Consider the following 13,065-nt stretch of genomic DNA (forward strand, 5'->3'; position numbering starts at 1 on the left):
TGCAGAATAGAAGAACTGGGAAGTAAAACACAGAAGTAGAGACTATCTAAACTGAACCAAAGAGAGTAAAAAGGCAGAAAAATATGAATGGAAACTCCATGGCATGTAGGATAATATAAAAATATATAAAATATGCGTATTTGGAGATTCAGAATAAGGGCTGTGCTGAAAAATATTAAGAAAAGATAAATGAAATCTTTTCCAAATTTATTGAAAACTATAAATCCACTGATTCAAAAAGCTAAACAAACCCCGAACAAGGTATCGAAATCATTCTCAGAAAACATGACAATGTAAATACTGAAATTCAGTGGTAAACAAACAAACAAACAAAAATATCTTAAGAGCAGCCAGGGAAATTTGACACACTATATACAGCAGAACAAAAGGATTAGTATTATTTACTGACTTTTTGTTGGAGGCAGTGAAAGTCAGATGACAATGTAAAAACATATTTAAAGTATTGGGGTTGGGCATTTGTTACTCTAGAATTGAATCACCTATAAAAATACTTTTCAAAACTGAATGAAAATTAAGATGACTTCAGATAAATGAAAAATGATAGAATTGGAGGCCACCAGACACACACTACACAAAACTGCCTCAGAAAGTTCTTCAAGCTAAAGGGACATGACAGCAGATGAAAACATGGATCCACTCAAAGGTATAGAGTCTGTGCTAGATGTTGATTCTCTATTAGAAGATTTAAAGCAAAAATATTAGCAACAAACTACAAGATTCATAATAAATTTGTAAGTAGAACGTATGACAATGACAGCACCAATGACCAAAGTGGAAGAAAACTATAGTGACTGACATTGCATGTTGCGACATAACATCATTTCAAGGTAGAATGTAATTAAAGATTAGTAATTCAACATGGGCTTCCCCAGTGGTTCAGTGGCGAACAATCCATCTGCCAATGCAAGAGATGCGGTTTTGATCCCAGGTCTAGGAAAATCCCAGATACCACGGAGCAAATAAGCCCATGCACCACAATTAGTGAGCCTGTGCTCTAGAGCCCGGGAGCCACGACTACTGAAGCTTGAGCACCATAGAGCCTTGCTCCACAGCAAGAGAGGCCACCGCAGTGAAGACCTTGTGCACTGCAACTAGAGAGTAGCTTCTGATCTCCACAGCTAGAGAAAAATCTATGCAGCAATGAAGGCCCAGCACAGCCAAAAATAAATAAAAATTATTTTAAAATTAAAAAAAAATCAACATTATCACCTAAAAATCTGATATGATTAATAAGCCAATAGAGTTTTAAGATAAAATAATATACTCAATGATTAAAATAGGAACAAAGATATAACAAATAGCAGGCAAGTACACTTAAACACAATTATATGTATATAATTACATTATATACATAATGTATATAATTACATTAAAGGTAAATAATTTAAGTACTCCAAATAAAAAACAAGATGATCAGACCAGATAAAATAAGACAAAACAATATACTGCCTATAAATACATATGTGTTTGAATATAAACACAGAAACATATTAAAAAGGTAAAAAATTATATACTATGCAAACACAAATCAGAGAAGGCTGTATACAGTATCTATATTAATATCATACAAAGTCAGACTATAAGACAAAGAATACATTCAGAAAAAAAGAAACATTTTATGGTAATAAAATACAAAAGAAATTATATACTAGCAAATCTGGTGGCTTAAAAATAAAATGATGCTTGGAAGAAAATTTAGAACCTTGATGCTTCCTTGATACCTACATTAGAATAAACATAGAAACAGAAGAAAGTGATCCAAGACTCAAGAATCTACAAAAGCAACAACAATCATAACTGGAAAGTGAAAGTCACTCAGTCGTGTCTGACTCTATGACCTCGTGGTCTATACAGTCCATGGAACTCTCCAAGCCAGAATACTGGAGTGGGTAGCCTTTCCCTTCTCCAGGGGATCTTCCCAACCCAGGGATTGAACCCAGGTGCCGCGCATTGCAGGCAGATTCTTTACCAGCTGAGCCACAAGCGAAGCCCAAGAAAACTGGAGTGGGTAGCCTATCCCTTCTCCGGGGGATCTTCCTGACCTAGGAATCAAACAGGGGTCTCCTGCATTGCAGGCAGACTGTTTGCCAGCTGAGCTATCACAGAAAATCATAACTGAAAAAGAGGAGTGAAAACTGAGTACAGAAATCAACTAAGTAGAAAGCAAATACAAATCAAAAAAATCAATAGGGTCCATTAGTGATTCTCTTAAAAAGAACATTAACACGGATAATCTTCTAGCAAAACCAATTAAGAAAAAAGAGGGAACACAAATTAACAACACCAGTAACAAAAGGAGGAATATCATTATAGATCTTCCCAACATTTAAAGATAAGAGATATGAACCAGTGTTATTCTAAATTGAAATTTTTTTGTAAAGTGGGCCTAGTCCTTGAAAATGCATTACTTGTGAAACACAACTCACCAAAATCTGATACAAAAAAAAGAGAAAAATATGAGTAAACTTATATTTGTTAAATAAACAGAATCCGTATTATAAAAACTTTCCTCTAAGAAAACTGCAACCTCCAAATGCTAGCACTTCCACAGAGCTCAGAAATGACTCCCACAACAGGATAAAGGAAGAGAGGGAGGGAAAGAATGAGGGCAGGAAGGAAGTGTAACACAGAGGCTGTGGTGAATGTACGAGTTGACCTGCATCTTTCCAACCCTCCCCTCCTGCAATCCTCGCATCTTCATCCCCTCACCATTTTGCACTTCAGTACTGTAGTACCTGGTGGCTCAGAAGATAATCAAGACTCTGCCTGCAACGAAGGAGACCCAGGTTTGATCCCTGGGTGAAGATGATCCCCTGGAGAAGGAAATGGCAACCCACTCCAGTATTCTTACCTGGAGAATCCCATGGACAGAGGAGCCTGGTGGACTAGGGTCCATGGTGTCACAAAGAGTAGGACAGGACTGAAGCAACTTGGAACACTTGCACCACAGTCCTTCTCAATTTGTTTAGCCCCTCATTGAAAGCTCCTCCTTATTTCAAACAAGCTTCTCTACAGTCTTCTCTAGTCATTGTTTCTACTCTAGATTTCTCCTAAACACAGTACTCCACTTCCAACAATCCACTACTGAGGCTGAAATTTCTCTTCCATACCTGACTCCTAAGATTAAGCAGAAGAAACTCCAAGAGTTCAATTTTGATTAAGATAATGAAAAGACAAGCTATTCTAATCTTATCTCTACTAAATCACCACCACTTAACTTCATCATTAAAACATGTCTGAAAATACAGAAAAGACAGACCAAGGGGAGGGAACTAGTGACAAAAATAGAAACAGAAGGAACCTGGAACCATTCATAAAAATGTGAGAGCCTAAGTTAGAGCAATGGTAGTCAGGGAGTACAAACCACAAGCAGTGTTTAAATATCAGAGCATTCTCCAATTCTTTACTTTTAAGTGTATCTTAACTGGAATTAATATCAAGACATCAATCTTCTTAGGATGATAACATTCGGAGTTCTAATTTCACAGAAAGTTCAAACATCACACACTCCATTTTCGTTCAGATGCTGATTTATCAAAATATGGTAGAGACACCTGTAGTGTTTCCACAAATTTATCTGCAGTTGGAACCATGATTAGGACATTGTCACAATGACAAAGGTTACTTGAGATGCCAGAAAACAGGTTTGCTTAAAGCAAAAGTTTCTAACTAAAATTTAAAAGCACCTTGAAAATAATTATTTTTAATAAGAATAATAAAGAGAATGGAAGAAAACTTTTGAAGAGATGAATAGATTTATGACATAGTGCTGTAATGGTTTCACAAATGCATGCTTATCAAGCAGTTTTGTATGTCAGTCATACCTCAATAAAGTACCTTTTAAAAAGGAAAAGAATTGTTTTCTTAAGGGCTTCAACTAGAATCATCAAAGATCTGCTGAAGGTGAGATTAGAAAAGATCACTTTTCCAATGATCTTCCTCAACATAAACACCCAAGAGCTGATCGGCTGTGGCTGCTAAGGACCTACTGCAGATGTCCTCAGGGCTCCCTTGTCCCACGATCACATCAGATGGGGTGATTCTTGCCTAAGACCAGCTCCCTACTTCAGGAAACTCACTGTGATAACCAACAATATCTTCCTCCAGTCCAGCTGCTCTGATGGGATTAATATCCTGGACATCTAATCCACAATTATGATAACAACTAGAAGCCTCTCTGTCAAATACTGTGAACACCCACCCACACCCTAGTTTCACTGCTGTCTTTACTGCATCCACCTTGGCACAGGTCAAACACATAGACAGCACTGAGCACTTCTTAGGAGTCACTTCAGGTCCTCTTAGCTTCACTGCCTCTTATACGTGATGCACTCCAGCTGCTGTGTTGTAAACTTCAAGACTGCATTTTCCTGCTCCCTCAACATCCCTGCAAATGTGATGTGAGCTCCCCACTCGGTTGATCAGGTGCACCAGTGTGATGAGATTGTTTTCTGCCACAAGTCCCACTTTGGCTTCCTCTGACTGTGACCTAGAGACATTTAGATGCACCAGTGAAATCCCTTCACACCTTTTCCTTGTGTAACTGCACCCTGACCCCTGGTATGGTCACTTGTCTGCAGGTCTTCACATGCCATTTGGGGTCACGATTGCTTGGTTGAGCGTTTTCTATTGTCACATCCTCCACATACCAACATGGAGGAGTGTGACTCTTTTAGACCCTATGAGTATGATAAACCTTGTTGCCCACAACTCTTTTACGACCCCTCCCCTCACCATGTAGCCACACCCTAGTGACCATTACGTCAAAGAAAACAGAACAATTACCATGATGAGACTACATCACAGAAGCCGAACCCAGAAGCTGTATCTGTATGAAACTTTTGACCTCACCTCTCTGTCTCCTGTGACACATCACAAAGATCCTTCACCCAAGTATGCTCTAAAGGCTGTATCCATAATCTCAGTCATTCTGGTAATAAGACAGAGGCTTTTCCTGCTAGAGATCCCCACACAGACCAGACAGGACTTACCTGAGCAGACTACTCCAGCATCCCGACCATGATTATAGCCATCATTACGATAGTCTTTAATATTAGAATGCTCACAGTCACTGACAGTTGACTCTGTCCCTTCACATGAAGTATACAAAAGCCAAATGGGGCCAAGTCCTGGCCCAAAATAAGCCTTTCCAGGAAAACCAATGGCAGCTCCACACCCCAGCTGTCTGCACACTACAGATGCATCCTTCAATGTCCACCTGTAACCATCCACTGTGCCCCATTCTCCTTGGTGCTTCACTTCCACTCTCCCCTCACAGCGATGGGCTCCATCCTTCAACCTCAGCTCCAGAGCTGCAAGAGAGACACAGACACAGGACACAGGAGAGATTTTAGGAGACCATGTAGTGGTGTATGTTTAAAATGTAAGCTCTCTGAGGAGTAAAAGAGTGCATGGGATATAGTATTTCCTGACCTCTGTGATATAAACATTCCCACCGTGGCTAACTCTAAGCTCCCAATGTGCCATCACTGAACCTGGAGCAGGAAGGGATGCACCAGGTGTTTCTCACGAGCCTGTAGAACCAGCTCCAGGGACACCACCGAGGACAGGCCTTCAGGGACTCTGGATGCTTCCCTCCCTGTAGATGTGCCCATGGCTACTAGGGCCCAGCTTCCCCATCAGTTACAGCTCATGGCCCCGGATCCGGGAAGGAATCGTCCCTCTCCTTCCCTGTCCGTAAGGAGCATCTCATCCAGCTCAGGAACAGAGGCTGGGGTAACAGGCTCTGAAATGTCCTGGCTATTCCTGCCACCTGGTGTTCATGTCCTTGTGTAATCCACACTCCAATGTACCTAGTAACATGCATCTAACAAATGGAATTTGAAAAAAGTGATCAGATGTCACTTTAGCGATTAAGTTTTAAGACGACTCTGGTTTCTGCATTAAAAAGGAGTTCATTTGTAGGAACATTATAGATGGAGACATTACTAGCGTTCAACAACATTTAAAATTCTCTTTTTATGAGCATGTGGAAATAGTAATACTTCCTTGCCTATTTGAAGTTAAGCATAACCATGTGATCTGGCTCATTCAACAAAGTGGCAGAACAAATGATGTCACTTCCACATAGAAACATTTAAGAGCCAGTATATTTTTCTACCACAGTGAATACTGCAGCCTTGTATCACAGTGGGAGCATAATACAATGGTGGAGAATCCAACAACCTGAGTGTTTGAAGAATTACGATAGCAGAAGTCCTGCCAAAGTGAACAGAACATGTTATGTAAGGATACATTTTGTATTTTTACTACACCATACCTAGCTTACTTTTACTAAAATGGAAAATAACAGCAGAAAATTGACAGAAAGAAAAATACTAAGATAAAGACTAGGTATATAAAATTGAGAAACATCTATACTAACATCTAAAACCCCAAGAACAAAAAGAGATGTCAGGGTAGAGTAGACTGAAGCCTTAGATTTACCGAAAGAAAAAAATAAAATTGCCAATCTAAAATTCTACACTCAAAACCATTCTCTCAAAGAATAAAGACCTCAAATGTGCCATTACCAAAATGCTGATGTAGGAGAGAGCAGCCTCCATCCTATGAAAAAAGACCAAACTTAGACAGCCATCAGTAACAAAAACAGCTCCAGAAGATCTGAGTACCCTAAGAAGTTTGACCATGCCAAGATACTATCATTTTGGAGGCATCATTACATCCTCCAAACCAGAATCACTCAGTGTCAAGGGTGCCAGGAGAGTTCCTCTCACCAGGAGGGTAAGAGCAGGCTGAGTAACCAGTGTCCCTAGCCTTTGGGGGCACCATATGAAAGTCCTGCTTCAGGTTCACTTCACGCAGACCTGCAAAGCTGAGCCAGTCTTATAGAGATGGCTAGGCATAAGAAAGAAGAGCAAAGGACCAATAGCAACCACATGGCAGGAGAAATCACAGTTCACAGTGACGTGCTCTGCAGACAGATGCAGCAGATTTTACCCCTGAAAGAATTAATAACAGCACAGATGATGGTTTCCAGTAGTCATGAATGGATGTGAGAGTTGGACAGTAAATAAGGCTGAGCCCTGAAGAATCGATGCTTTCAAACTGTGGTGCTTGAGAAGACTCTTGAGAGTTCTTTGGAGAGCAAGGAGATAGAACCAGTCAATCCTAAAGGAAATCCACCCTGAATATTTATTGAAAAGACTGATGCTGGAGCTGAAGCTCTAATATTTTGGCCACCTGATGCAAAGAGCTGACTCATTGGAAAAGACCCTGATGCTGGGAAAGACTGAAGGACAAGGAGAAGAGCAGCACAGGATCAGATGTTAGATAGCATCACCAACTCAATGGACATGAGTTTGAGCAATGAGCCATTGTTGGTCTTGGCCTTTGCTGTCTTCCTAGGCCTTCCCACAACCTGAGCACCTGCAACCATTAACTCCCCGACAGAGGCACCTGCAACAGGCCCCCAAAGCCAAATGTGCACACACCATTGGCTCTGGCCACTACCACTGCTGGTCATGACCCTAGGCTCTGGAACCAGAGGCACTGCTGAGAACACTAACTACCATTCCAGTGACAGCAGACCCCCTGCAACACTTGCCAAACACCACACAGTTGTCAGTGCTGTGGACATCAGCAGCCTGAGCCAAACAGCCTCATGCCCTCCCGGACCCAGTGCCACCTTATGCCTCTGCACTTGGCACCCTCAGTACATTCCAGTGTGCCACTACCCAGAAGTGAAAGGCTTTCTCTACTGAATCAGGACATAGAGTCTGGCAGAGGTGACAGCTTTTTTAAATGTGCAGACATCTACAAGAGAATGACACCAAAGGAATACAGTAAACCTCTTGTAACCAGCTCAAATTAATGGAGATCCAAGAACTGCCTGACAAAGAATTCAAAATAATACTTCAAAAGATGCTCAGAGAGTTACAAGAAAATTCAAATATTTATGGATAACAGGAAAATAATACAAATAAAATAAGAGCAATAAAGACATATACTTAAAAAAAAAAAAAAGAACTAGCCAGATATTTTGAAGCTGAATAATAAATGAATGGGTTTTCCAGGTGACGTTAGTGGTAAAGAACCCATCTGCCAGTGCAGGAGATGTAAGAGACTCGAGTTCAATCCCTGGGTCTGGAAGATCCCCTGGAGGAGTACATAGCAACCCACTCCAGTATTCTTGCCTGGTGAATCCCAAGGACAGAGGACCCTGGAGGGCTACAGTCCATGGGGTCACAAAGAATCACACATGACGGAGGTGATTTAGCATGAACACAATACAATGAGTAAACTGAAGAATTCAGTACAGAGATTCAACAACAAACATGACCAAGGAAAAGAAAAAAAAAAAAGAACCAAAAAGTTAGAAGAAAGATCAGTTGAATAGAGGAACAAAAAGAGAATGAAAAGAATATAGAAAGCAGTGGGAACTATGCACACCATAAAAAGAAACAATGTATTGAATGGAGTCACAGGAGAAAAGAAATAATGGCTGAGGAATTCCCTGGTGATGAAGTGGATAAGAATACGCCTGCCAGTGCAGGGGACGTGAGTTCAATCCCTGGTCCAGGAAGACTCCACATGCCGCAGAGCAACTAAGCTGGTGTGCCACAGCTGCTGAAACCTGTGCACCTAGAGCCTGTGCTCTGCACCAAGAGAAGCCACCACAATGAGAAGTCTGTGCACTGCAGCAAGGAGCAGCCCCTGCTTACCGCAGCTAGAGAAAGCCCGCATGCAGCCAGGAGACCTAGCAAAGAAAGAAAGACTGAGAATTTCCAAAACTTGGGGGAAATCTGGACATGTAAGTTCAAGAAGCTAATAAGTAACCCCAAAATTTCAATTCAAAACAGCCTTCTCCAAGACGCACAGAGTAAACCATCCAAAAGCAAAGACAAAGAGAGAATTCTAAATGTCTAAAGAGAAGAAAAATATCCTGTCACCCAAGAGGACTCCCGTAAGGAGATTGGCATATTTGTCCAAAGAAACCTTGCAGACCATGAAGAAGGATTGATAACATACTCCACTCTCACTCAGGGGAAAGCAGCTCCCAGGGAGGGACAGGAGAGGGCACGAGAGAAAGTGCTCCCTACAGAGTCACAGCAGATCCTGGGAGGGAAAAGGACCATCCCAGGCTCCCAGCACATCAGAAAATGAGTCACCGGGACTGGGGCAGGGACTTGGGAACTTAGACACCTGAGGCTATGCATCAACTGATCTCTACAGACAAGCGGTCCCCTCTCCTGGATGCGGGCTTCTCTGCTCCCTAATGACACCTGGGGGGAACAGGCGAGGCCAGCAGACAGAACCTCTCACAGAGCCCAGTGCTGGGCAGACACGTCAACAAGCAGAGGGGAGCCTGGGGGATGGGAGCCGGAGAGAGGCAGGCAGGTGCACAATTATCTCTGATCCAGTTACAAGGAGTGGCCGTGACACCCAGCCCTGTGGACACCCTGTGTGCTTCACAGGCCAATGGACTCAGTCCATGCTCAGCAGCCCCGTTCCTGTCATGCAGACAGGCTCCATCCCCCTTACACACACAGCCTCACACACTCCCACATACACACACATATTCTCACACAAATTCACACAATCTCCCACGCTACTCAAACACTCCTCACACACCCTCACTCACCCTCACATACTCCTCACACACCCTCATACACCACTCAGACACTCCTCACATACTCCAAACACACACATACACACTCTTCACACCCTCACACACACAAATACATAAACTTCTCACACACACATACACCCTCACACACTCCTCACACACACACACACACATACTTCTCATACCCTCATACACGCACACCCTCACACACTCCTCACCTGCACACATACACACACACACACAAAAAAAAAAAAAAAAAACACAAGCACAGAGCCTACAGGAGCACAGACACAGGAAACATGGGGACCCAGGGGCAGTGCTCACATACCAGGCACGTGGAGCGGGTGGGAACAGCCCAGAGTCCCAGGTGGGGTTAGTCGCTGGAACTTGCACACACTGGGAGCCACTGGGACCCTAGAAGCTCCCTGAGGACAAGGGAGACAGCAGAGGAGACTCAGGCTGACCCAGCTCGGTCCAGACCAAACCTCACTGCTCTGTAAAATCTGCCGCTATGACCAGTGGACCCCCCACAGGAGACGGACCAGTATTCTCAGCCACAGTGCTTCCTTTTTGGTGAAAAACACTAAGACTGCAGCTCCACAACTCCACACACCTTTCCCTTCATCAAGGCATCCACTCCCTGCTGTGGACCCAGGACAGGGGCAGCTCTTACCTTGACCACCCACCATGGTGCCGAGGAGGAGGACACAGAGTCCCCGCAGGGAGAGGTGTCTGCCCAGAGCCATCCTGACCCCACGTCCTCAAGGTCACAGTCCCAGCTGCAGTATCACCCTGTGAGGAGGCGTCAGGGTGCCGACTGGGGTCTATATAGACCACCCCTTACACCCTCCCTCCCGAGAGCCAATAGCGACACCTCTCACCATTTCAGGCACTATCGGAGGCTGCATCTGCCACTTTCTGCAGCTCAGACACCAATGAGCTTCTGAATCTTCAACATCTCCTTATATGAGCAACACGGTCCTTTGACCTCCTTCTTCCGTGGTCCTGAGAGCCAGGCCCCATAATCAGGGCTGGCGTAGAAAACTATGAGTACCTTTCTTTCCTCTGATCACCCTGGCCAATCCCCAAGGACTGAGATTTCACAGAGTCAGGTTGTGGAAACAATTGGCCCTCGGGGAATAACTCTAGTGGAATCAAACACTGATCTTCCCAGTACTGACCTCAGGCTGGAAGCAGAGTACTACAAGAAGGCTTGAAATACAAGAATATTTATTGGGCCAGCAGAAAATGAGGACAAGGATTTCAGGAATTCACAGGTGACCATGGAGAGGGTGAGGTGGAAACCATTAAGTTGAGGGGATGAGTCTGCTGGTCTTTCTTCTCTTCTCACAATGATCTGGAGACTGGGTCCTGGAGAAGGTGTATTTATGCTCAGTTGTGTCCTACTCTTTGTGACCCCTGGGATGTAACCCGCCAGGCTCCTCCGTCCATAGGCTTTCCCAAGCAAGAATACTAGAGTGGATTGCCATTTCCTTCTCGAGGGGTTCCTCTAGACCCAAGGATCAAATCCATGTCTCCTGTGTCTCCTGCATTGACAGGGGGGTTCTTTATTGCTGAACCACCTGGGAAGCCCTATAAGGGATTTTCACACATGCTAAATCCCTTTCCCTTTATTGCATTTCATTTTATATGAAATACCCCTTTCACCTAGTCAACAAATGATGCTTCAGGAGAGAAAGAGATTGCTGTTACAAGAAACAAAGAGAAAGTAGTAGTCATCATTCAACCCTAACCCTCCAAAATAGGAGTGGGGCTCTATAGAAGAAAATATATAGCTTAGAAAGATTAACATTTTCTAAACTTCACGATTTCTGCCTTTGGAAAGGGAAAGTTTGGTTTGATAGGATTCAGAACCCACCTGTATTATTAGCCATAACTAAAGAAGATGCAAAATATTATTTAAGGGAACTGCCCCCAGAGAGAAGGATAAATAGAAAGTATTCTGCTGCACTGTGGCTGCAGGCAAGGGGCAAAGAAGATGCTAACAAAGCAGAAAAGAGAAGTCCATTCATTCTGAGTTCAAGAGGAAAGTTGGCGGCAAGAACGGAATTCCAGGTGGACTGAGGGCACAGAGCCAAGCAGGAGGGACTGATGTCCAGTGTGGCCATTGCTGCCTTGTTGTGTCCCACTGATCAGAGAAGCCCCCAGATGCTCTCCAGAAAGTAGCCCAGGGATGCATATAGAGACAGAGAAGAGCAGTAAGGATGCAAGACAGAGCTCCCCCATCGAAAGTCAAGGTCACTAACAAACTGCCCTCATTCCTCATACTCCCTCAGGCTCAAGATTCCCATGATACACCTTCTGGTCCACACAAACCCACCGTGAGGCCCCCTCACGCTGACTCTCATCATTTCAGCACAAACTTGGGAAGGACCCACCTGTGACACACACGCCCCAGAGTCCCCACCAGAGCTCAGAGATGGCGTCACACCCTTCCCCACCCACACCTGAAGATCTTAATGAAGCCAACACGGAGGGAAGCTGTGGACCAGTCCACAGGCTTGTCACATCCCCCACTGGAAGGACCCCTCATCCCGGTCAGCAGACACAGTTTCTCTGTCCTGCCATACCCATCCTTCCTACTTGAGACTCAGGTAAATGAAAAGGGAGAAAAGTCAATTGAACACATGCTTTTCTCCCTCTAAATATGTTAATATTAACCTGTTATTTTATAACACTTGTCCTGTGTTCCTCTGACTTCCAAGCCCCCATCTGTACATGAACCCCATCTCCTTCTGGATGCTTAACACAGTAGTGATAATAACTGATTATAAATGTCAGAACCCGAATATAAACTCAGGTGCTAGGGTAGGAACAGGATCTGCTCAGTCACTAGAGTCGATGCTCTACTCCCCCTGGGACCCAGAGTCACCATTCCTTACCCAGTTATGGACTCTGCAGCATCACCGGAAACCACCAGACAAACACCTAGAACACAGGACGTGCTTCCTGGAGTCCAGTCATTCCTCCCACAGGATGACACAGGGATGCATTTAGTGAACCAGGTACACGTAGTCTCACCTCAGGATTGAGATCTCGTAGGTAACATACTGTTAGGGACTCCATACCCCATTATAAGGATGGAGTGGGCTGGAAGGAGGGGTTAACCCAGGCCTGGCAGGCTGGGCCCAGCAGCACCCTCTACCCAGAGCTGGGGATGCAGGGTCAGCATGGACCAACTCACCCTCTGATGAAGATTCGTCTTCTCTGACACATAAGGAAATCTCAGTGTCCCATCTTATCCAAGATTTGAAGGAGGGAAGCTTTAGGGAGGACACTAACCCAGCTGTGTCCATATGAACTTCAGGGGTCAGGAGAACAGGCTCAGGAACCAGTCTGCCTGGCCTGACTCAGAGCTCGGCCACATACCATGTGTGTGACCTTGAACAGGGTCCTTACATTCTCTGTATAGTGGCTTTGTCTGTAAAAGAAGA

At 44.0% G+C, this 13,065-nt stretch overlaps 1 protein-coding gene across 1 annotated transcript in view; it reads right to left on the reverse strand.

The window, feature by feature from the left end:
- The window catches only part of LOC133248193 (antigen WC1.1-like), a 144,357-nt gene extending 133,968 nt beyond the window's left edge, over positions 1-10,389 (reverse strand). The window contains 2 exon segments of the mRNA XM_061418014.1: positions 5,013-5,333; positions 10,284-10,389. Of these exon segments, the coding sequence (XP_061273998.1) occupies positions 5,013-5,333; positions 10,284-10,356 (394 nt within the window). The 5' untranslated portion in view covers positions 10,357-10,389.
- Positions 10,390-13,065: the final 2,676 nt, after the last annotated feature.

Source organism: Bos javanicus, chromosome 5 (genome assembly GCF_032452875.1).
Source record: "Bos javanicus breed banteng chromosome 5, ARS-OSU_banteng_1.0, whole genome shotgun sequence".
NCBI lineage: Eukaryota > Metazoa > Chordata > Mammalia > Artiodactyla > Bovidae > Bos > Bos javanicus.